This window comes from Nilaparvata lugens, chromosome 5, assembly GCF_014356525.2.
Source record: "Nilaparvata lugens isolate BPH chromosome 5, ASM1435652v1, whole genome shotgun sequence".
NCBI classification, from domain to species: Eukaryota; Metazoa; Arthropoda; class Insecta; order Hemiptera; family Delphacidae; genus Nilaparvata; species Nilaparvata lugens.
This window is the reverse complement of record NC_052508.1, coordinates 46,844,803-46,871,858: the sequence shown is the minus strand read 5'-3', so window position 1 is coordinate 46,871,858 and position 27,056 is coordinate 46,844,803. Positions and strand designations below refer to the sequence as shown.

At 36.1% G+C, this 27,056-nt stretch overlaps 1 protein-coding gene across 1 annotated transcript; it reads right to left on the bottom strand.

Annotated features, from left to right (window-relative positions):
• Positions 1-1,629: 1,629 nt before the first annotated feature.
• Positions 1,630-21,797, bottom strand: LOC111053680 (MAPK regulated corepressor interacting protein 2). Its single transcript, XM_022340595.2, has 5 exons — positions 21,553-21,797; positions 13,532-13,647; positions 9,561-9,602; positions 5,669-5,716; positions 1,630-2,564 (listed from the first exon to the last, which is right to left on the bottom strand). Exons 1-5 carry the CDS (start codon positions 21,579-21,581, stop codon positions 2,494-2,496), a joined length of 306 nt encoding a protein of 101 aa, XP_022196287.1. The 5' UTR covers positions 21,582-21,797; the 3' UTR covers positions 1,630-2,493.
• Between the last annotated feature and the right edge of the window lie 5,259 nt (positions 21,798-27,056).

The window sequence follows — 27,056 nt, the reverse complement described above, 5'->3', positions numbered from 1 at the left end:
TTTTGTGCTGTTTTGGTCAGATTTAGTTGTTAATGTAGTAAAGCCAATAGCCACTGTGTTTCAACTGTAAACTAGATAAGTATTATAGTTCGTAATAACTCTTGAAATAATTAGTCTTAAGATATTTTCTCTTTCTGTATTTTGTGTATTTTCATCTGAAGATTATAAGTTAATTTGCTCTGAAAACTGGATTTCTCATTCATAGGCAATAGATCCATTCACAGTTTATCAAGAATCTATTTTATTGGAGCCGACAACTATTCTTAGGTTGATAGGTGTTAAATGCTATTCCAACCGTTTAAGGAAAAATTGGTAGCACGGCAATGGGTGGTTGAAGGTAACCTGTGAGCCACTTGTGATCCACTTGTTAATGTCCAGGGGGCGCATCCCCCTTGTAAGCAAGCGAAACGAGTAAAATAACTTAATTATAATAACATGGTGAAAAAGAGGTGGATTTGGAAGGATCCACTGTCAGCAAGTGACTGCTAGGCCAGTGTTGGCAAATGATTGCTGGGCCAGAGTCGACAAATGATTGTTGGGCCAGAGTTGGCAAATGATTGTCGGGCCAATGGGGGATTTTGTCGGTCGACCCAATGATGGGGAGTGTGACATCCAACCGCCGACCCACCATTGGCAAGAAACTGTTTCCCAACGTCGGCCCATCTGTTTTGTGCTTCTTGGGTTGTTTCTCAAATTGGAAAAAATGCTAAAATATTGTTTAGTGCTCACTGCGCACTGTGTTACAGAGTACAGAAGAATCGTATTCTGTTTTTTAACAATACAGTTCTATTCATTTAGGCTACCTATTTGGTAAGGATGATGATCTCATAAACTCCAGGCTTGTGCTTAGGTGATGAAAGGACCATATGTGGTTCCGTGCCATCGGAAAGCGATTTCTAAAATATAGTACTGTCTTCTGTATATATCTAAAACTTTATTAAATCAACGTGTATATTACTTCTTTCAATTCCAATAATGATTTAAATACCCAAGTTGTTCGAATATTACTGACCAGAGGTTAGCAATAAAAGATGAACATAACTCGCATCTATTGAATTTATTCAAATAACACAAAAGATGGGCACATGAAAAGATGAAGTTTACAGAATCACAGTGGATTAAATTTTCAACATGAGAATAATATATACTAAACAAGATATAAAAAAACTACATAGTATTGCTTGAACAATAGCAATGGAATGTTGAATATTATTGGATTGAATATTTTCTTGATATTCTAATAATACAGTTTTAAGAATACTGTCAGTACAAAATACTATCCTATTATACGTAGATGAATATTATTACGGTACTGGTACAAAAACCTATTATAGTCGATTCATCAAAAGGAGACGACAATAACATAGCGCTTGCACTTGTGTGCGTATAAAATACAGATGACTCAATAATTATTATTGTTGATTGACTCCTAAAATTCCAGTTGACACAGTGAGTATAGAATGTAACATTGACATTGCGTTCATGAAAACTTAGTCAGGTATTGTGATTATTCAGTACAGTCTCTGACAGAAAGATGTTAGGTGGCTACTGTGAATTGGTCTTGTTCCTCCAAGATCCCCTCTCACACGCTATGTTTGTTTACATCTCGGCTCCCAGAACGGACTAGCCTATAGTTATTACTGGGAGATAATAATATATCAGGAGTAGCATTATGTTTAATGAGGCAGATAGTGTTGCAATAATATTGAAATCGCAAAAATTCTTATATATTGTCAAAAAATTAAAAGAAAAAATCGATCAGCAACTAAGGAAGAGATATAATTTTTTTTAAATACTGAACGTATAGGTGAGGTATAGTGCTTATGATCTATACCTCATTCGATTTCATGTATTGGAATAAGATAATACATAATAGTTTTGATTTATTTCAAAAGTTAGAAATATGTATTCTTTTAATAAATCTACTCGAAATACAGAGTATTCTACACATTAAATTTTCAAAATTTGAAACATTTAATGGTGTATTTTAAACTTGAAAAGGAATAAGTGTTTGAACCAAATAAAAGGAGTGAAAGTCTACAACAATAAAATGAAATATGATTTGTACTTGAACAATCTCTATGTTGGTCCCTGCAAGGAAAATTGAAAAAAATTCTGATCAAACATGAAGTACCAACTCACTATTCTCTTTTTATGATATGCTTACTAGCTCCAAAATAATCTAAAACAATCTTTTCTAATTCCCAAGATTAATGTAAATTAGTTTGCTGCAGACAGATTAGTTTGCAAGAGATACCTATCTAGTTTTGTAGACCTGGTATGGACTGTATTTCCTTTTGACAGTAATTTATGAAACACTTGGTTGGCGAGTAGAAAAACCTAAAATTCAATTCACATTTGCGTACTAGTAGGTATACAAAAGTCTTAATACTTTAAAATAATACGGAAAAATAGAAAAACTTAATCTAATTTACTGCTAAGTATAGCAGAATTTGGTGTCATATCAAAGTTTGATAGGTTTCGATTGCAAGTTCATGAGTTTTGGGTTATGTTTTGAACCACTCGTTTTCCCCACCATGCTTCCAAGTCAAAGGGCTTGAAACCTGGAACATAAACATCATTTATTGAACAAAGAAACTAAAACTATATACACTAGTATATACTATACTATATATCCTGTGCTTGTATTATGGGGAAACCTTTACTTATTTAATGAGTCGAATGGAACACAGAACCGAGAAAGAGGAAAACGATAATTCAAGATATAGGCCTATTATGACTTTACAAGTACAAAAGTAGAAAGAATATCAAAGATCTGGTGTGGCTCACTCACACAACTTTCCTTGCCGTTATGAAAATTGATCAACTGACGTTAGTGTTCACACGCATCTCAAGTCTACTATTCTAAGATCTGAGCCAGCTGGTGACAATAGCGCTGCAGACACACGAAGTCTGCTATCTCTTCATAGTGAATGATTTAATAGAATCAACAGTTGCCAACAGTTTGCAATTGAATAATCTTATTTTCTCGAATTTCGGTTATTTTCAATTTTAGGTGAAAATGTTACAAAACATTAATTGTAGAGATTATTATGCTCAATCTTCTCCACTTGATTTTTTTTTGTTTAAATTGTATCTGAAGCCTGATTGATAATTGGGAATCTAAAATCAAACTTTGCATAGATGGGGCGGTACTCCTGAAATTTTTAAAGGTACTTGTGGCAGTTGATAGAGCTTATCAATGACTTTTTTAGGTATGAATTTGATCAAAATCGTTGGAGCCGTTTTCGAGAAAATCGCGAAAAACCCTGTTTTTCACAACATTTTCGCCATTTTAGCCGCCATCTTGAATTGCATTTGATCGAAATTGTTCGTGTCGGATCCTTATAGTGTAAGGACCTTAAGTTTCAAATTTCAAGTAATTCCGTTAATTCGGAGATGAGATATCGTGTACACAGACGCACATACACTCATAAGCTGCGTACACATATTCGCGCTTCCAACCCGCACCGAGCACGCTCCTCCCTCGTACCGCCCTCGTACCACCATCGAACCACAGTCGCTCCGCCCACGCACCCATCATGAACGTTACGGAAGATGTTAAGGTGCGTACAGACTTTCGCTCTGCTTCGCAACCGAACGTCACTCCAGCAGAGCGATTGATGATCGACCGGGGAGCAACAGTGGTTCGACCGGGGAACGCGAGAAAAGCTAACATCTTCCATAACGTTCAAGATGGGTGCGACTGCAGAGCGGAGGCGGAGCGACTGCCGTGCGATGGAGGAACGAGGGCGGTACGAGGGCGGAGCGTGCTCGGTGCGGGTTGGAGGCGCGTATATGTGTACGCAGCTTAAGATCTTCTCGCGTTCCCCGGTCGAACCACTCTTGCTCCCCGGTCGATCATCAATCGCTCTGCTGGAGTGACGTTCGGTTGCGGAGCAGAGCGAAAGTCTGTACGCACCTATACACACACACATTCATACAGACCAATACCCAAAAACCACTTTTTGGACTCAGGGGACCTTGAAACATATAGAAATTTAGAAATTGGGGTACCATAATTTTTTTCGGAAAGCAATACTTTCCTTACCTACGGTAATAGGGCAAGGAAAGTAAAAACGATATTTCGAATGCTGTGATCTTACAAGCAACTGAATAAAAAAATTACTAAAAAAAAATTAAACAGCTGGAGAATCGAAGAGAGTTTTGCAGAATGTAGGAGATTATTGCAGAATGCGAGGAAAAGGAATGCTGGAATGCTGATGGAAAAAGAAACAAGCAATTCACAACTCTTCTAACGTGAAAAATAAGCTTAGTATACAGTGTTTCAGAAGTAATGTTGAACATTTTAGGGTATTGTTCCTGGGTGATAGGTTATCCTTATAGCTGCCATTTTGTTTTTTTCACTAACGAATTTTTATCTCAAGAATGAAATGTTTTATTGATCTGAAATTTGGAATGAATATTAATGATATGAAGACTCAACTTTAAAAAATAAGATACAAAATTTTCGATGTAAATTTTCAAAATGGTGGCCATTTAAATTTTTTATGGTGAACTTCACAAAAACCGTTCACAGGAGACAAAAATTTAGCAAGTTTCCAAGGATACCTCATTTATTAAGATTGGCCAAAGAATAATAAATCTTGATAAAATTTGATAACTTTTTGTCTCTTGTAAATTTCCTGTAAACGTTTTTCGTGGAATTTGCCATCAACAATTTTAAATGGCCGCCATTTTGAAAATATACATAGAAATTTTTTATTTTAATTTTTAAAGTCGAGTCTTTATAGCATAAATATTCATGCCAAATTTCAGATCAATAAAACATTTCGTTCTTGAGATAAAAATTCTTAAGTGAAAAAAACAAAATGGCAGCTATAAGGATAACCGCTGAGTTCTGGACACTTCAAATACGACATTTGTAGTCTCCTATCATCCAGGAACAATACCCTAAAATGTTCGACACTAATTCTGGAACAAAAATAATGAAATAAAAAGAAAGCCTACCTAGTATTAAATATAGGAAAGTGCTAATTAAAACACTATCAAGTATAAGAGATTCCGAATTCTTCAAGAGCCATAGATGAGTATATTAAAAATTCATTTTTAGAATCGTTATAATCGAAAAACGGATAAATCAACTGGTGAACCTGAAAAATGTTATATACAGTAATAATGCTAGAAGCACACAAGGCGTTTTTCGTTCTGGCTTTTTTGTAATTACAGTTGTGCACACGTTAGTAGTAAAGATGTGTCAACATTTCTTGACACTTGGACGGTGGCTACATCTCAGTCATCTCACCGCATTAAAAAATTGCCTGCTGCTTCATTCCACTGCCACAAAATGTATATCTCTCAATAATTTAGTAGAGCAACAAAAGTTGTCAATTCTTGCCCAGAGATCGTAGTCTGCGTGTAGAGAAGGAACATTTTATTGAAAAATCTCTCAGTGTTTCCCACTGAAATAATTGAAAACAAGGATTTCTGTAACTGCTTGTAGTATTGCTGTGATTTTTTACTATATTGACAACCAATTGTCGTAATTTATAAAAAATTCAGTTGACAACTCAGGTGTTAACGCGGCTTTAGATTGTAGGAAATATAAAAAAAAGATAGTGTACCGAGTATTGGAAGAATTTTAATTTAAAAAAATTATTAGAATAATTCAGTTTTCGAGATACAGTAATAGGTTCACAAAAATTACCTTTGGGTTGGCAAGTTGGTCCGTGGTAGTACCCTACTTGCGGAGCACCTAGTGAAAAAATAATGAGTTGAGAACATAAGTTACTTAGAACCATCAAACATGAAATATACGATTAAAAAATGAATTGAAAAAATCAATTGAGTAACCAAGCAAACAATAAAATACATGAAAGTCAATTAAAAATGTTGAAAGATTTTTCAAAGGAATAATATCCAATTGACTGTCAATATTCTCATTAACAAAAAATATATCTAGTTGACGAAACGAACAACGACAAAAAGCTGATTTTCATTCATGATTAGAATAGGCTATAAAAGAACATTTATTCCAAGCGCTTGAAAAAGCAATGAATAAATTTATATGAATTGGATTGTATATAAATTTAACAAATCTTTATATTTCAATTTCTTGGCATACCCTTTATTTAATTTCTTTTCTAATTGATTTTGTTTTTCCCTTTTTTATTAATTATTTTGCAAAGTTTGATTTGTAATTTCGTATTTTCTTTTTATACTTTATAGTTGTTTACTTTTATCTTATACTTGAATCTTTCAATTTACCTAGAATACAAGGTAGTGGCCACGAGAAGATGCGCAGTAACAAATCCAAACCAGCTGGTCGGTGTGACGTCATTGGTGCTCTAAAAGTCTATTCTTCCTATCTTTCCAATGTTAAATTCAGCAACTTTGTAAGTCTTTTTCTCAAAAAGTACATAACTTTCAAGTCCCATCGACATTCTCAACGATTTATACAATATTTATCTTCAATTTATTTAGAAATTCAATACTTTTGGACGGCTGGATCTTTCAGAATGATCGATTTTGTAGGAGCCTGCACATCTTATACCTGTTGCTCTCTTATTGAAAATTAACATGCTTTCCCTGGCTCTTTTGTAATTTAATTTCTCAATGCTAATGAGTTTGATAAATGGATCATTGAATGAGGAATTAAAAACGTGGAAACATTAACAAAAGTATAATATTATTTCTCTCAAAATCCTTGATATCTTGTCTGTGTAGCCTACTGTATATTCTATAGAATCAGTAGAACATCATGCCGAAAGAACATCTTTAATCCTTCAAGAGTGCTCAATGATGAACAAAGTGGGAAAATGATATACACATATCCACTTACTTTAACCAGGTGATAGTTGTGTGTTACGCTCATATACAATATTTATCTTTATTTTTTTCGAGCAACTTTGTAAGTATTTTTCTAAAAAAGTACATAACTTTCAAGCCTCCTACGATTTAAACAATATTCATCTTCAATTTTTTTTTAGAAATTCATCACTTTTCAACTCCTAGATCTTCCAGAATGCTCGATAATGTAAGGGCGTACCGGTTTGGAGATGGAGAGCTGTCATTTGATACTACGAGAAGGGATACTCGTAGAATGAATGAATAGATTTAATTTGGCAACATTTGAAAAGATGAATGACTTCAAAGGTTTTCTACTGGAGGTTTTTTATTCAAAGTTTTTAATATCCCAACAATTATAAAGTTGAAAAAAGGTACTGAATGTAGCCTATTTCTCCTAGTAATACTTTGAATGATAATCTGATAATATATGTCTATATTTTTTCAATCACTGTTTTATCATCATGATAATATTAGGCTTGACTTGAATACTTTAATAGTTATCTTGAACTTTCTCGTTACACATTCGAGTTGTTTCCTTTGTTCATTGTGATATTCTTCTGCAAACTCAACCAATATATCTATCCTTTCAAAATCGATTCTAATACCAATCTCAATGCAGAAGACATATAAAGAAAAGCTATTATTAATTTGATAAAAGTAAAATCAGAAGCGGTTGCAGAGAATAAAGGTTGTTAGTGCAGGGCATTCCATCAGTGATTTGGAAGGAGAATGTGGATGATCAATGGATGAAGATGGTAAGCGCACCACTTTCCTTCCTTATGATATTTGATGATTTTGTTTGCTATAAAAAATCAATTGGATTGATCAGCAATTAAATTTCAATTGGATTTTTGATAAAGAACTTTGGATTCAAAATTTATTTTTACTCAGTTATCAAGGCACAATCTAGAAGCATAATTTTCATCACATATACATCACTCACACTCTATGTGGTAGAAAGCCCCAATATGGAACAAAAGATATCTTTCTTGTTTTAAAAAGGCCTTCAAAATGATGTACCACACAATGGGTGTTTACATTTAAAATGTTCGAGTTACAACCCCTAAGTCACCTCCTAGAGTATTTGACCATTACTTATCCTGAAAGTTACAGTATTATATCTACAACAGTCTCAAATTTATTGAAGGGTTCCCATACATATATGACTCACTCTATAATATGTAGAATCAATAGAACATCTTGCCTAATCCCTTAGGAGGATCTCTTTTTTCAGGAAAATTCTCAATTGATACTTGTTCTCTCATTGTAAAAGGGAAAATCGACTCTTCATGATCCAATAATAATGTATTTAATGAAAATGAATCATACATTGAAAAGTAATCGTATGAATATGAATTTATACTATAAGTATCCAACAGTATATTCCTTCTAATAAACTTAAAAATTCTATAAGACAAGTGATCAGTTGAATGCCTGTTTGAAAGACTACGAAGGAATGACAATCTCTTCAACCAACTCGGAGGGCATTTCTGTTCTAGAAATTAAACTCTCATACACTTAAAACAGGATAATGTGTGGTGAATTCCAATTCTTTTCAATCTCCACATTGTTTTCCTATAACCGGAGAGATAATAGTAAGGCATATTTTAAGATATTTTTTCAAATTGCAATTTATTCAGTTTATAATGCATTTATGATGTGAGTGTTATATTATCACCTCATACTCTCTTTTGTTCCATATTGGGGCTTTCTACCACATAGAGTGTGAGTGATGTATATGTGATGAAAATTATGCTTCTAGATTGTGCCTTGGTCACTGAGTAGAAATAAATTTCGAATCCAAAGTTCTTTATCGAAAATTCAATTGCTGATCAATCCAATTGATTGTTTATAGCAAACAAAATCACAGTAAACAAAAGTACACAGACAAGATAAAGGATTGTGAGAGAAATAATATTGTAGGACAATCAATGTTTTCACGTTTTTTATTCCTTATTCATAAGGAATTCATTATAATTCCTTAGCATGGTATGCTAATGATCGATTTATTAAATTCATTAGCATTGAGTAATTGAATTACAAAAGAGCCAGGGAAAGCATGTAAATTTTCAATAAGAGAGCAAAGGTATTCGATGTGCAGGCTCTTACAAAATCGATTATTCTGAAAGATCCAGCCGTACAAAATTATTATATATCTATAAAAATTGAAGATAAATATTGTATGAATCGTAGGAGATGTCGATGGGACTTGAAAGTTATTTACTTTTTGAGAAAAAGACTTACAAAGTTGCTCATTTTAACATTGAAAATATAGGAAGAATAGATATTTAGAGCACCAATGACGTCACACCGATCATCTGACTCTGATCATGAAAAGATCGAGATGCGCGTGGCCAGTACCTTTTATTCTAGGTACCTTGGAATCTTTGTAGTGCCATATTATTTTGTAAAATCTGTAGCTAGCATTTCTGTAACTGAACACCCACCGAAAAACGTACGGGTTTGGCAGGACCCTGAATTGTTTGAATTGTGAATGTAAATGTTTATTTGAATCTTATCAATCTTATCATTTTGAATCTTATCATCTAGTTGTCTGTATTTTTACAGACAAAGACAACTAAAAATGCAAATGTTTATTAGCTGTCTTAAATGTGACTGTATAATATAATGTCAGGATAAATTACTGATGAGTCAAGTACAATCTAATGTAAACTACAATCGTTGAATACTATCAATATTGATGAACAGTCACATTAGTTGAGTGGAACTGGAAAAAGATGTGTACTTACCAGGACCGGTCTGCTGCATTTCTCTACACACTTTGTTCCAAGCTATAAAAAAGAAATCAGTTAATTCAACAAACACAGAATAATAATTCATGTTGAAGGTAAGATTCTTATCTGTTCAAATACAATATGCTACTGAATTCCGTATTCACATGCAATCAGAAAGATAAATTAGACAATCCTCTTACAAATAATGAAAATTAAAATGGTTTAAATTTTATACATGAGTTGTACATTACACTATCATCTTGCAAATAATAATGAGAATAAAAATGGGTTAAATTTCATACATGAGTTATACATTACACTATATCATCTTGCAAATAATAATGAAAATAAAAATGGGTTAAATTTCATACATGAGTTATACATTACACTATATCATCTTGCAAATAATAATGAAAATAAAAATGGGTTAAATTTTATACATGAGTTATGATACAAAAAAGAGACTCAATAAATTGTAGATAGAGAAGAAACGCAGGATATTATCAACTATCGTGACATTCACTTCTAACTCTCAGGTTTCCTTATCATTAAAATCAAACCTCATCAATAGTTCTCATTCTACCAATGCTTAAAGTTTAAATATTCAAATTAATGTTGAAAGTTGAAGTCTAACTTTATCGTTAACAGTTTAAAGTGGATATATAGTGAGTGGGATTAAAACATCTGAAACAACTCGGAGGCATATGCGGTGCAGAGAAAAGTGGGGAAACAGCGGTCTTGATGTTGCCATGCTAGAGCGGACATCGTACTGTAGGGAATTCCTCAGCCAGATTTAAAATTGTCTTGCATATACATTTAGATGAACATAACCTAATGGGTTCTGTTTAATCATGCTTTTAATGTAAAGGTGAAGGTAAGGGAGGTTAGGTTTAGGCATTTTAATAGCAATATTATATTTTTAAAAATTGTTTGATAGTTTTAGATAATAAGCACAAATAACGAAAAGTTGAAATTCCTTCACATTTGAAATACCAGGCAATATGAATGACACCCTTTACTGCAGTCTATAGTGAAAGTTCAACATCTCATGATACGCATACCTAGTTTCTTCACGGAAAGCTTTCCATCGACTGAACCTGTTTTGTCAACTTGGCAACGCTGCTTGTTTCTATGACTCTATTAATCTCTCTAATTGGCTGAACTGGTTCTCTATCCCTCTGCTCCGCATATAATTCCGAGTTGGAAGATGTTTTAATTCCACTATCGCAGCTAATAGCCAGCCTATCCAGCTATATGCGCCCATTCAAGCCTGACTAGAGCGTTTTAATGCCATTCTTTACGTCCATTGTGAATAACTTCAACAGTTTGTCATGATGCTGTACAGATGCATGATCAGATTGCCTGATAGCAAACTGTAACATTACAATGCATACGTGAGCTAGGTTATGGGAGGTCTTGCAGGCTACTACTAATTCGAGAAGCCTCTCAATTTTCTTCTGCAATCATTGAGAAGATGATAACTAGTGACCCCTATGTTGGAGAACTCGCTCATGAACTGTTGTGTTGATCTTTTGAAATCCGCAACTTGTAATTATAAACTGTTTCATAGGAAATCCTATTCGAATTTAAAAATTGATACTTTTCTGTCGCTTCACAATTTTCGCAAGCCATCCTGGATATGTCATATGAATCCAAATTCATTTCGAAACAGAAATTCAAGAGAACATGAATGGCAGAAGCCGCACATCGATATCTCAAACAGTTTTATAGATATTCATATGTAAAAATAGCAATAAATCTTTACTATAATAAAGGACAAATCTGGCTTATACACATACGGGATAGGGAATTCACGAATGACGCATCATCACGTCTGAACTACTGGACTGATTAAATTGAAATTTTGCATAAAGATTCGGAATTCACTGAGGATGGTTATAGGTCTATTTTAAATTCTCTAAGATTTTAGTAGGTCAAGTTTTCAGTTTGTCAATTTATAATTGGACCCTTGCGGAGCACAGGTTATCTGCTAGTCTTACATAAATGAAATAAATGAGTACATTGAAAATTTAAAAAATCGAAACTATCTAATTTCACTTTTTTAGTAAACAATAATAGTAACTTCTATTCACTTTAACAACAAAATTTGATCTCTTGTATTTTTAATGTAAGTTACTCATTTTTTTAATAAATGAATGAATAATTTTATTTGCCACAAAACAAAATACAAAAAAGCTTTACAAAAAATAAATAAGTATATGCTACTGCACTATTTATTTCCTTCCTGTATGATTTATTTGGTATGGTATCTTTTATCTGGTGAATAACTTCAAAATGGTTTGAGATATTGATGTGCGGTTCCCACCATTCATTTTCTCTTTGAAATTAATCTGTTTTTGAATCATTACAAACTTCCCATTTAAAAAACTGAAGTTTAATTCTATATGGGGGATCCAAGATGGCGGACCAAAGTTTTGAAGCTACAGGAAAGTAGCTTAGAAATGTAATGGATTGAAGATACACGAATGACGCATTATCACCTATAAACTGATTAACTTGCAATTTTACATGAAGATTCTGAATACTTGAGGATGGATATAAGTTAGGCTTATTTTCATAGCTATTAATCAATAAATTTTAATTTGATAATCAAAAATCATTTATTCAAATTGTCATTCAAAGTTTACTTAACTAAAAAGCCCAACTAAACAGAGTTTTCTCCAAGTGTTTGTAATTCCGTAGCTTGTAATTGGTAGCGCGAGCGACTCCTCATGACTCAAAGGTTGCGAGTTCGAGATCAGTCAAACTTTTTTCCTTTGCTGAGAATTTGCAACTCTGGTGAAGATTATCCACTTAATTTTGACAAAATAATGAATAGCCTAATTGGTATATATATTTTTTTTGTTTCCTGGACATATGAATAATTAATTGTAATGAATTTAAACGGTAGGTCATGTGCTCCAGCCGCGACGACTCTTACCTGCGTGGTTTCATCCGTCATCAGAGTCGATGCCAATAAATTGCACCTTCAGAACTATATGTACCATCTACATTTACCGTTTATCTAGTCTACGATTACCTAAAGGTATGGTAGCATTTATTATAATGTGTTTCATCTTCACGACCATGTTACAATGTAAACATTACAACACAATCAATCTCAAAAGAGGGGTCTTTTCGCAATGCATTTTCAAAACTGTACTATAATGAAGACTTTTTCGATGGTTAACATTAAAACACGTTTTCTGATACTGGCAGCAGGTTTCAGTTTGGCAATTTTTCACTTTCAATTCGTTTTCAGTATGTCAAGTTTTCATTCCATCAAGTTTTACATTTGTCAGGTTTTTAGTCAAGCAAGTTTTCAGTTTGTCGAGATTTCAGTTCATAAAGTTTGTGAAGTTTTCATTTAGTCAAGATTTAAGTTCTTCGAGTTTCCAGTTCATCAAATTCTCAGTTTATCAAGATTTGAGTAGCTTACGTCATGTTTTCAGATTGTCAAGTTTCCAATTAGTCAAGTTTTCAGTTTGTTTTGTTTTCAGTACTTCAAGTTTACTGTTCACTCTCTCTGAATAGCTTTTTAGCCATTGTTATTTCAATCTTTTTACCATATAGGCTAGTTAGTTGATTTCTAACCTTACTTGAATGGTCGTAGATAAAATAGTGTATAGAACAGTTTTAAATGGTATTTAAAGCAGTCGTGACACTTGTATCTCAACTTTACATCGACGTGAAATTCTAACCTTATCTTGGACTTTGTCACCTATAAATTTGGAAGAAAAATAGCACAAGGACTACCTTATTATTTCATCTTTCAATGTTATTACATTAGTGTCATTTGCATTGTAAATAAATAGATAAAATAAAATAAACTCATGCGTTAAAGACCCTTATAAACTGTTGTATAAACTACTATTATTCGGGGTTAAAAAAGCTGATCGTTGTCCGTTTAAACCGAACAAGATGTAATTTACTTCCATATTATTAAACACCGGTACCTATAATAATAAGAGAATAATCGAACTTACAATCACATATATATTTGATGAGCTCTTCATGCTGAGGTGAGTGAGCAGCTTGTGGTTCTCCCCTCTGCCTCTGTATCTGCATAGGTGGACCTCGTCTCCCATTCATCGGCATATTTCTACCAAAATAAATTAATTATAGGTTTATTAATAACTGGTCAAGTTGTGTCTCGCAATTATAATCTATAATAATAGTAAAGGAAAGAATCATCTTACACATGTACGGAATGGAGAAAACACGAGTGAAGCATCATCACGTCTGAACTATGCAACTGAGTAATTTGACATTTTGCATATAGATTCGTATGGCCGGTTTCCGAGCTCGGGATTTAGCTAGCTCTAAACTTCAAACTGCTGGAGTCAGAAAATTGCCTTTCCGAAACGGGGCGTAGTCGCAGTTTTTATGATAAGATTTATTTTCTCATTTCTATAATAATTATTCTAGCTAATTATTAGAAACGTTTTTCCTCGACAAAATTAAACATTCCTAAATAATTCAAAATAGCTGAAACTTTACACTATTTTCTCCTTATTTTATGTTGTGTACAATTTTCTAGTTTTTCGAAATTTAATTTAAACGTGGACTGCGACTACGCCCCGTTCCGGAAAGCAAATTTTCTGACTCCAGCTGTTTAATGTCTATAACTTGGATAAATCCCTAGCTCGAAAACCTGCCCTTAATTTACGTAGGAAACGTAACTATAAAATCCCAACCAAACAGGCCTTACTCCAATTGACTCCGTAGTTTAGTTAGTAGGGGGTGCGGTTCAAGATTCAAAGGTCCAAACATATTAAACTCAAAAAGTTCTTATAAATATTATTCACGTGATTTTGAACAAAAAAATAAATAGTCATTCATTTTCTTATGTTTCCTGGACATAAGATTACATTTTACAATATCAAATTTTATCCAGTGCAAAGCACGGGTTATCTGCTAGTGAATAATATTAGCGGAATTGATTGCATCCATAATTTTATTATTGTTAAGATTTTAGAAGGCACTCTTGAGAAAACAATAAGGCAATATTAGGATAATTTTGGCTAAAGTCCAGATCTAATATGTTTATGTTTTTGAAGGGACGGATTCAAAGATCCAAAGGTTCAAAGAACCTCACACGTCAAATGAAGCTTATTGTGTGTTCCAAGTATGTTAGTTAGGCAAATCAATTCCTGTGTCCTTAACAAGGTCCAGTTTTTTCCCTATACCAACATCCCATTCCACACCTGGTTGCTTGCAGCCAAACAGAGCCCTTCTTCTAGCCCCAAGTCTCTCACAATCCAGTATGATATACTTAGCAGTCTCTTCAGACTGATTACAAAGCCTACACATCTGACTTTAATTTATGAGTCCAATTGTGTGGAGATGTTTCCTGAAGTGGCCATGTCCAGTTATCAGGGCAATCAACTGCTTGACCTGACCTCTACCCAGACTTACCAGCCAGCTGGTGAAGCGAGGGCTTGCGTCTGCCAGCAGCCTTTGCCAAGTGCTTGACCAGGGTGACCCTGCCATTGCTGGTGATGTAAGTCCCTGGACCATTTACTTATTGTATATGGAAGGCAGTTGTTTTGCTTATGCCACAGCTTGGCTCTGGACCAAAGAATGGCATACTGGAACCCCGCTTAGCAAGCTCATCTGCACGCTCGTTACCTCCTATGCCTACATGGCCGGGTACCCAACCAAGATGCACAGAGTTGCGTGTTACAAGCCTGCTGAGTGTTTTGTGGCACTCCCACACCAATTTAGATTTGATTTTATTGGAGTCAAGAGCCTTGAGGGCTTCCTGACAATCTGACAGGATTACTATATGCTTGTTGCAATAGCGTCTGGCAATGCCTATGTCGGCACAAGCCATGATGCCCCAAGTCTCTGCTAGAAAGATGGTACAGTGTTGTCCCAGACTTGCATAAACTTGTGTTCTGGGTGAATCACTGTACACCCCGTAGCCAGATTTCCCTTCAATAAGAGAACCGTCCGTGTACCAGACAAGGCTGCCTCTTTTGAGATAGGGCCCTTCCTCAGACTTCCACACCTCTCTAGAGCAGAATTTAACAGAGAAAGGTTTAGTGAAAACCAACTCATGACATCTGACATCATTTCAAGCACAGGGCTGTGAGCAACAGCTTTGGTGATTGTGCAGTGGCCTGTTCCGGACAGGCCTTCTCTCCATTTGCCTGCAACTTTCAGTCGATAGGCTGATTTCCGTGCTTCTGCCATAATAAAAATCTGGTGTGGTACACTCACACAACTTTCCTTGCTGATTGAACTGTAAGCCTCATCCTCAAACGAGAATAATTTAGGGGAATAACATAATGACGATTGGCGGTAACATATTTGAAACTACGATCAGACTACTGTATATGTGTATATATATATAATTGTTTTCAGAGTTTTTTTTCCTTTGTGTAAATTGTGAAATTCGATGATTTTTTTCTAAAGTCGTCAAAACAGCTGTTCTACAGATGAAATATCTCGACCATGTGTTCTTTTTATATACTGCTCTACCTACCTACCTCATGCACGAGAAGGAGGTTACAAAGTCCATTTCTCTAGGATGGACCCCCCATTAGTTTCTCAGGAAGGAGACTCATGCCAGTTGATAGAGCTGATAAGTAACAATAGAAGATATGAATTTGAAAAAAATCAGTCAAGTTATTTTTGAGAAAATTGTAAAAAGCATGGTTTTAGTAATTATCCGCCATTTTTCTTAAGAATATTACGGAACTCCTGCAATTTTCCCAGTAATAAGACTCATGTCAGTTGATAGGGCTTATGAATGGCTATCCATGATATAAATTATATATACATGGTATAAACATATTACATATACATATATACAGAGTGATTCATAATTATGGTAAAATAATTTAATACGTGATAGTAGAGGTAAAAATAAGAAAAAAGTACCTATAAACATATATCCATAAACGCTTCATTAGCGAGCTATACAGGGTGAAAGATTTCGCCCGGAATTCAGTTCCTCTGGTGAAATACACCGATGCTGAATTGTTTGGGGACTAGTTTTTGAAAAACTTATGCTGGATTCATGTGGAAAAATATCTGAAAAATTTAATAAAACTAGTCTGGAAGCTGTAGTGTGAGTAGTTTTTGAGAAAAAAGTTGAAATATGCAAAAAATTCAAGTAGAAAAACACATACTTCCACGTTTGATGCCCAATAACTTTCTTTAATGACCAGTAAACGAACAATTTTTTGCGATAAAAATTGTAGAGAATTCAATTCTGAAAAAAATGATGTAAGCTGTGTAAACTAAATTTGAATAAAAGTTGGATAAAATATATTCTTATATAGTACATTACACCACAAAATTTGCTGTTTTATGAGGAGAGAACTAATAACTCATAGGTTGTAGCTGATTGCAAATAGAACATTGATTTTAAGAACAGCTGTTCCAAAACATATTTTATTTTGTTTTAAATAAAAAAATATTTAAAAGAATTTATCAGCTGAAAATTATTTTCAGAAATATTTTAGATCACTGATGAACAAAAAAACAAACTGTAAGTTAGGCCTACTGTAGCCGCGCTGTGTTTTTTGTTTAACCTATTAACCAGTTATTTGTAACCATTTCACTTTGCTTTTGTGTTAAGTGTTAACTTTCTAAAAAATGGCAGGAATTTTAGACATTATTCATACTCCGAATTAGCTGACATGCATTTAATGTATGGAATGGGACACTACTGTAATAGTACTGAAGCAAGACATTTGTATCAAGAGAACTTTCCTAACCGAGTATGTCCAAGATCAAGGTTTTTTGCCACTATTCATCAACGTCTGTCTGAAACAGATTCTGTGATATCCAAAGAGCACATTTATGCAGGCAGACCCCGTTCTACTAAGACTGTTGAGTTAGAAGAACAAGTTCTTAATGAAATTTATGAACATCCCGAGAAGAACACGAGAGAATTGTCAGTGCAGTTTAATATCAATCAATCTATTATTTGGAGGATACTAGAAGAGCAACAATTACATCCATACCACCTTCAGAAAGTTCATACTCTATTCCCACGAGACTGTATTCCCCGTGCTGGTATTCACCGATGGTTTTTAGTAAAACTTGTTCACCCAAACTTTTTAACAACCGTTTTATTTACCGACGGGGCACACTTCACAAGAACAGCTATCGTTAACGTCCACAACTAACATATTTGGGCAGCTGAGAATCCTCATGCCATCAATCCTATTCTTCCACAATATCAGTTTTCAGTAAACATCTGGACAGGAATCATAGGAGATCATCTACTTCTGTTCGAGCTTCCTCCCAGGCTTAATGGCATAATCTACTAGTCTTTTGGTATAAGTTTAATGTCATTAAGATATGCTACTTTCATATAAAAAAAACTTTTCATAAAAAACCGAATATTTTATTTGCAATCAGCTACAACTTATGAGTTATTAGTTCTCTCCTCATAAAACAGCAAATTTTTGTGGCGTAATGTACTACATAAGAATACATTTTATCCAACTTTCATTCAAATTAAGTTTACACAGCTTACATCATTCTTTTCAGAATTAAATTCTCTAAAATTTTTATTGCGAAAAATTATTTCTTTAATGGTCATGGAAGAAAGTTATTGGGCATCAAACGTAGAAGTCTGTGTTTTTCTACTTGAATTTTTTGCATATTTCAACTTTTTTCTCAAAAACTACTCACACTAAAGCTTCCAGACTAGTTTTATCCAATTTTTCAGATACTTTTCCATATGAATCGTTCATAAGTTTTTCAAAAACCAGTCCCCAAACAATTCAGCATCGGTGTATTCCACCAGAGGTACTGAATTCCGGGCGAAATCTTTCACCCTGTATAGCTCGCTAATGAAGCGTTTATGGATATATGTTTATAGGAACTTTTTTCTTATTTCTACTTCTACTATCACGTATTAAATTATTTTACCATAACTATGGATCACCCTGTATACATGGTATAAATTTGAAGAAAATCGTTAGAGCCGTTTTCGAGAAAATCGTGAAAAACATGGTTTTTTAGTAATTATCCACCATTTTGAATGGAATTTTATTGAATTTCTTAGATGTATCACATTTTATGCCAATTATTATATTGCAGGAGGCTTTTATTCGAGTTATCTGTGGTGAAAGTAGACGTACTCACTCTTACCCCCTTTTTCAGAGAAACATCTATATTGCCTCTGCGTCATTAATATGTATTCAAAGTTCTTTCCATGTTCTTTAGGTCAAGTGGCAATCGAGGGGCGGATGTTGCTTATAATACAAGAGGTAATACTAAAGGGTTAATAATTCCACCCAGATCATATTGCACTCTCTTTCGAAAGAGCTTAATTTTCTTGGATCCTAAATTTTGTAATAGTCTGCCCGTCGAGATTGAAAATTCAAATAATCTTAAATCTTTCAAATCTAAATTACACCTATGGTTGATGGATCATTCTCCGGTTGAGATTAATGAGCTTTTTGTCATTCTTAGATGAATACTCTTGACAGTCACTTGTTTCAATTCTTTCAATTTTTTTTTCAATTCTGACAAGATTTTTCTTAAGCGAACAGTATTGTATTCAATGATCTGTAATATCATTTGTATAATTGAATTTGACATGTAAGTGATATCATTGAATAAAACTTGATTTGATTTGATCCTCATGGTATAAGGACCTTAAGTTTAAAATTCAAGTCAATCGGTTAATTAGAAATGGAGTTATCGTGTTAACAAACATACACACACTCACACACAGACCAATACCCAAAAATCATGTTTTTGGACTCGGGGGACCTTGAAACGTATAGAAAACTTGAAATTAGGGTGAGCTACCTTAATTTTTTGGAAAGCAATACTTTCCTTACCTATGGTAATAGGGCAAGGAATGTAAAAATGTTCAATGGCAGTTAGCCAAGAGCAACATCAAGAGTTGCTGATGGGCTGCTGCTGAAAGCTGCAGTGACTATTCTGTGTTTGCATCCCTTGTGGACTTGTGAGTTGGCTGTGGCTGTAACCTGCTTCACCTTTGTCCACCAGTCTAGTGATCCATAAGTTACCTGACGCCTTATTACTGCCACAGTCCAGCCACACAGCTATGTGAGGCCACATCCCCCACATGGAGCCTGCAAATATCCTGGACGTCATAAGCGCCCATCATAATGCTTCATGCAGTTGAAATGATTGTTCCAATCAGGGAATGGTTGTCCCTGTTTAAATGATTGTTCCAAGTCAGCTTAGAGTCAATGGTCAGTCCTAAGTATTCGACTGTACTTGATACTTTAAGCTGTGTTAATCCTAGTTTCAACCTGGAGAGAGACTCCAGGTGTTTTTCCTTCTAATGGAATGACTACAGTTTTGGAGGGATTTATGCTTAGTCCCTCTCCAAGACACCAGTCATTGACAATTTTCAGGTGACGTTCATGACATCAGCGACAATGTTAGTGAATTTTCCCTGTACCATGAGGACTATGTCGTCAGCATAGCCCTGGACAAAGACACCTTGACTGGTAATTTCATGAAGAAGACCATCAACCACAAGGTTCCACCGAAGAGGTGGAAGCTCCCTGCAGAGAACCTTTTGCAGGTGCGATCACCATCGATTTACCTTGAAGATCAGCCCTGATCCGCCTGGCGCAGAGCATGGCCTCACTCCACCTACATATAGCAGGCTCAAGACCACGCCCCCGCACCGCTCGGGCCATGGCCTTGTAAGTAACATTGTCAAATGCGCCTTCAATGCCCATAAAGCATATAGAGCAATCTCCTTGGCAGCAAGGCTCTCCTCCACCCTGATCACAAGCTAATGCATGGCTGTTTCACAGGACTTGCCAGGCTGATAAGCATGCTGATTCCTTTGGAGGGGAGTACCTGAAAGCACTCCCTTCCTTAGAAGTCTTTCCACTAGTCTCTCCAGCGTCTTCAAGAGAAACGATGTGAGATTGATGGGACGAAATAATTTTGCAGTTGAGTAGTATGCTCTTCCTCTCTTTGGAATGAAGACCACTCTACTGAGGCACCAGGCTTGAGGGATGTACCCATAAACCAGAATTGCTCTAAATAGTTCACACAAGAGGACTGATAGAGCTTCTGGTCCTTGCTGCAGCATAGCTGGTATTATGCCATCCACCCCAGGAGATTTGAAGGGGCCAAACTTGGATATGGCCCATTTGACTTTAGAGAGTGTGACGATTCGCCTGGCTAAAGTCCAGCTTCCACAATCAGCTCTCGGCCAGGAGCACAATTCGCTGTTGATAGACATGCCTGATCAGTCACTCTCAAAAATACAATCTGGAAAGTGAGTCTCAAGAAGAAGTTTGAGACTTCCATCAATTCCAGTGGTACCTTTATTGTCCCCCTGGTGACCTCAGAGTTCCCAAGAGACCAATTGGGCTTGAAGCTAAAACACGCTGCAGTCTTGCTGCTCCACCGAGACTGTTTACCTCCTGTGTAAATTGTCTCCAAGAGTTTTCTTTTGATTTCTCGATTGCAAGGCTATATTCTGTAAGTGCCCTGTAGTATGGCTCCCAAATACGGCTCCGTTTGCAATGGTAATGAAGCTTTCTGACAGCCGCCCTTTTGCGGTCAAGGTCAGTAGTCCACCACTTAGTATTAGTGTGACACGGTATAGGTTAAATGCATGCAAAATTGTGCTGCTTTGAACTCTGTTTATTTGAAAACAATAGTGACCACCGTTTCATTTTTGTGATTTAGTAATCAAAATAACATATGGTAATATGCTTAAATCAACCCCAACCAAGAATTCAATGATATGTATAATGACAATGTACCTAGAGTTACGCCATAATTTTAACATGCATTATAGCCCTGCTAGCCCTAGCCTGTAAATCTTTTGAATATTGAATGGATTATTTAGTATTTATGCTACTGGGGTACATTGCATTATTACGGTAAATCTTTATTTAGTATAGAGGTAAATTATTATTATCATATTTTAAAAAAATGACAATTACAACAGTAATAAAATCAAAGATTATTGTAATAATGCTGCCTAAAAAATTAATTTTATCTCTCACATTCAAGTTGAACAGTACCGTACCTCTCATAACCGGAATCGTGTCTATCCATTGTTGTTATTTACGATGTCCTTACAAAGTTGAAAAGATCTTGTTGAACTTATAAGAATGCTATTAATAAATAAAACAAATAAATTTAACAAATCAAAGTCTAAATAGTTATTATGACTGTATAGAAATAAGATTCCTAAATCACATATCACAACAATGAATAATCGTCAGCAAATAACAGCTGCAAGTCTGTTTACGTTCCAGCTTCCTTCTATTGCCACCAGAGTGCTCATTTATCAAGTATTTATTTATTCTATTTAATTTGTTAACATCCGTGAATTTCTGTAACAATCTTTTGATTTATCAGATTAATAAAATTTAAATAAATTACTCATGCGTAATCAATTCCAGACTCTGAACTGAACTTCAGACAAAGACTGTAGAGTTGTCGAAATTTCAGCAACCGTGATGTTGACCGAAAAGTTTATCCATCAGAAATGTTGACAGCTGACCAGTTGCTCGAAACATAGTTGACCGAGCGAAGTGAGGTCTAAGATTCAAGTCGACTGTTTGGCATTTCTCTTTATGTTTGAATATGTTTATAATGTTGTGCATTTACGGCGAAATGCGGTGATAAATTTTCATAAAATTTGACAGGTAGGTAGTCTATGTTCCTTTTTAAATTCCGCGTCGACGTACTGTAGCCTATGACCCAGTTGCACAACAGCCGGTTAAATTTTAACCGTGATTAATTTCGCGAGAACCAATCAAAGAAGGCGTTATTGAAAAGACGGCTTCTCTGATTGGCTCTCGTGGAATTAATCACGGTTAAAATTTAACCGACTGTTGTGCAACCGGCACTCAATCTTCAATCTTTATTTGAGGGACCATTAACCAGCCAGATGAGCTGGGTAGGTTATCATGTCAATATACAATTTCACACAAAAGTTTTTGACAACACTGTCACTTCAAAAAATAAAACATAATGGCATAGATGGCTAAACACGGTGATGGCCGCTAAATGTCAACTATATACTCCTGAAAAAATTCACTCAAGGAGTAATATGGTCTGGCACACAGCCAGGACTTGAGTCTCCTCTTAAACTCACTGTCACTCAGATGACGTACAGATGGAGGTAGCATATTAAACATTTTAATAGCGATATTTGGATAACAGTTTTGAGCCTTACTTAGCCTACATCAAGGAACATTGACGTCGAGAGCATTTCGAAGTGAGTAGGCACTCTGCAACCCCCTCAAATTCACTGTCAGATTGGTATTCCTAATACCAACCAGGGAAGCAAAGATAAACTGGCTAAAAACTGTGAGAATCCAGAGTCTGGCGAAGAGTGGTCTACAGTGTTCCAGATGACCACTGGATGACAATATCCAAACTGCCTTCTTCTGCAGCAGAAGAATACTCTTACAGTGTGAAGAGTGTCCCCACAGCAGTATTCCATAGATAATGTGGCTATGGAACAGTGAATAATAGGCCATAATCAAATGCTCCTCCATCAGCAAGCACCTCAGTCTTCTCAACAGGTAGATCACACGAGACAATCTTCTGCATACAGCATCCACATGAGCACTCCATGTTAACTTTGGATTGATGTTAAATCTCAGAAGCTTCACCGGTTCATTCAATGAATGATTGAAGTGGTTTCTCAGAGTGCACATGATATCCTGTGTCTTGCCGACGTTGAGCAACAGCTTGTTCTCCTGAAAACAGCGTTCTGCAGCAGCAAAGGACTCCTCCAACTCAAGGGTGGCAGCTGCAGGCGAGGATCCTCTCCCAACAAGGGTTGTGTCGTCCGCAGCTCACTTCCACCGACTCTCAAATCGTTCATATGCAGGATGAACAGGACCGGCCCCAGGACAGAGCCCTGCGGTACCCCATGCCGTACATGCAGCTCGCCAGATGATGCACCCCGAACATTCACTATCTGCCTTCTGTCAGAAAGATAGGACTTGAAAGTGCCAGCAACAATGTCTGTTATACCATACTGACTCAACTTTCCAAGGAGAAGCTCATGAGACACACAGTCAAAAGCACGTGACAGGTCACACAGTCTCACTGCCACAGAATCTCCACTCTCGAATGCATCAATGACTTCATTGATCAGGGCCAGCAGGGCGGTTTGTGTGGACTTGGACTTTCTAAAGCCATGTTGTCTATCAGACAGCAAACTGTTCCTCTCAAGATGGTACATTAGCTGATCCTTCATGGCAACCTCCAAGATTTTTCCGAGTAAGGGGGTAACAGTAATTGGTTGGAAGTTAATCTTGTCCTTCTCATCTCCCTTTTTGTATATAGGTACTGTTTTACCCAACTTCAAACAATTCGAAAAGATCTTGTTGAACTTATAAGAATGCTATTAATAGATGAAACAAATAAATTTAACAAATCAAAATCTAAATAGTTATTTTGACTGTATAGAGATAAGATTCCTAAATCACATATCACAACAAAGAACAATCGTCAGCAAATAACAGCTGCAAGTCTGTTTACGTTCCAGCTTCCTTCTATTGCCACCAGAGTGCTCATTTATCAAGTATTTATATTCTATTTAATTTGTTAACATCCGTGAATTTCTGTAACGATCTTTTGATATATCAGATTAATGAAATTGAAATAAACTTCTAATGCGTAATCAATTCCAGACTCTGAACTGAACTTCAGACAAAGACTGCAGAGTTGTTGAAATTTCAGCAACCGTGATGTTGACCGAAAAGTTTATCCATCAGAAATGTTGACATCTGACCAGTTGCTCGAAGCATAGTTGACTGAGCGAAGTGAGGTCCAAGATTCAAGTCGACTGTTTGGCATTTCTCTTTGTTTGAATATGTTTATAATGTTGCACATTTACGGCGAAATGCGGTAATAGATTTTCATGAAATTTGACAGGTAGGTAGTCTATGTTCCTTTTTAAATTGCGCGTCGACGTACTGTAGCCTATATCTTCAATCTTCATTTGTAGGACCATTAACCAGCCAGATGAGCTGGGTAGGTTATCATGTTATCAATATACAATTTCACACAAAAGTTTTTTACAACACTGTCACTTCAAAAAATAAAACATAATTGCATAGATGGCTTAACACGGTGATGGCCGCTAAATGTCAACTATAGACTCCTGAAAAAGTTCACTCAAGGAGTAGTATGGTCTGGCACACAGCCAGGACTTGAGTCTCCTCTTAAACTCACTGTCACTCAGATGACGCACATATGGAGGTAGCATATTAAACATTTTAATAGCGTTATTTGGATAACAGTTTTGAGCCTTACTTAGCCTACATCGAGGAACATTGACGTCGAGAGCATTTCGAAGTGAGTAGGCACTCTGCAACCCCCTCAAATTCACTGTCCGATTGGTATTCCTAATACCAACCAGGAAAGCAAAGATAAACTGACTAAAAACTGTGAGAATCCAGAGTCTGGTGAAGAGTGGTCTACAGTGTTCCAGATAACCACTGGATGACAATATCCAAACTGCCTTCTTCTGCAGCAGAAGAATACTCTCACAGTGTGAAGAGTGTCCCCACAGCAGTATTCCATAGATAATGTGGCTATGGAACAGTGAATAATAGGCCATAATCAAATGCTCCTCCATCAGCAAGCACCTCAGTCTTCTCAACAGGTAGATCACACGAGACAATCTTCTGCATACAGCATACACATGAGCACTCCATGTTAACTTCGGATCGATGTTGAATCCCAGAAGCTTCACCGGTTCATTCAATGAATGATTGAAGTGGTTTCACAGAGTGCACATGATAGGTATCCTGTGTCTTGCCGACGTTGAGCAACAGCTTGTTCTCCTGAAAACAACGTTCTGCAGCAGCAAAGGACTCCTCCAACTCAAGGGTGGCAGCTGCAGGCGAGGATCCTCTCCCAACAAGGGTTGTGTCGTCCACAGCTCACTTCCGCCGACTCTCAAATCGTTCATATACAGGATGAACAGGACCGGCCCCAGAACAGAGCCCTGCGGTACCCCATGTCGTACATGCAGCTCGCCAGATGATGCACCCCGAACATTCACTATCTGCCTTCTGTCAGAAAGATAGGGCTTGAAAGTGTCAGCAACAATGTCTGTTATACCATACTGACTCAACTTTCCAAGGAGAAGCTCATGAGACACACAGTCAAAAGCACGTGACAGGTCACACAGTCTCACTGCCACAGAATCTCCACTCTCGAATGCATCAATGACTTCATTGATCAGGGCCAGCAGGGCGGTTTGTGTGGACTTGGACTTTCTAAAGCCATGTTGTCTATCAGACAGCAAACTGTTCCTCTCAAGATGGTACATTAGCTGATCCTTCATGGCAACCTCTGAGATTTTTCCGAGTAAGGGGGTAACAGTAATTGGTTGGAAGTTAATCTTGTCCTTCTCATCTCCCTTTTTGTATATAGGTACTGTTTTACCCAACTTCAAACAATTCGGAAAGTAGCCCGGTTTAAGACATTGGCAAGATGAGGTGCCATCTCATCAACCACTGATTTCAAGAATGCCACAGTAAATCCATAGATGTCCTGAGAAGGTGAATTTTTAAAAGCAGTCACTATTTTCAATACATCATTCCTCGAGACTCTCCTCCATCATACAGATAAAACAGCGGGTTGTGCTTCTACATCTCCAACACCATTTGGCTGAGTCACTGGAATCTGTTGAAGAATGGCCTCCACGAAGTTCAGATAGTGACTGTTCATAACATCTGGACTGAAATCACATTGAGGCTGTGTAGAAGCTCTGCACTTGCTAATAAGCTTCTAGGCCGATTTACATGGGTTCTGAGAGTCAAGTATAGCATCAGCATTTTTCCTCTTAACTGCTTTGTCCACCTCCTGATTGAGAAGCTTCCATGCCCTTAAATACCTGCTAAATGCTACTTCTTTAGCCATCCTGTCCTGAGTTAACACAGAGTTCTGGTACAGGAGAGATACAGCAAACTTGAACACGTTCAATTCATGTGAGAACCAGTCTCCAACATTTTTCCTTCTAGTTCTCCTGGTTTGGGCATGAGAGCTCATCTGGCCACTTCTTGAATTGACTGGAAAAATAGAATCAAAAACACTGATAATTTAACAGAAAAATTTATCAATTATTAGGACACCTGGTCATCATGTAAAATGGGCACAATCTCATTTTTAAAAATCTGAATGATATGATGAACAACACCTAGATTGATTTCTCTGTAGCAGAACTCATAATCAGCGTGCCAATCAGTTACTTTCTTGACCTGAGTACCAACAAGCAGTTTCACAACAATGGCAAGATGATCCGCAACCTGGGGATTTACCACACTGACTTCAAAAGCACCACTGCTTAAATTTGTAGCAACATTGTCAATGCAATTTGGACCTCTAGTTGGGAGTCTATTGCAAAAATATAGGTTGAAAAAAGAGCAAATTTTCAAGTCTGTACTGCGCTGGTAGACTGTGGTTGAAATGAATATTAAAATCACCACCCACAATAATCTGCATGTTAAAATTTGCTATATAAGCAAGACAGTCATCCAATCGACTCAGGAACTC

What these genes read in the sequence shown, in the direction of transcription:
- LOC111053680 (XM_022340595.2), bottom strand. Translation starts at nt 21,581, where the DNA reads ATGGATAGACACGATTCCGGTTATGAGAG. An exon ending in CATCAAATATATATGTGATT is followed by an intron (nt 9,603 to 13,531) that starts GTAAGTTCGATT and finishes TCTTTTTTATAG; the next exon opens with CTTGGAACAAAGTGTGTAGA. An exon ending in AATGCAGCAGACCGGTCCTG is followed by an intron (nt 5,717 to 9,560) that starts GTAAGTACACAT and finishes TTTTTTCACTAG; the next exon opens with GTGCTCCGCAAGTAGGGTAC.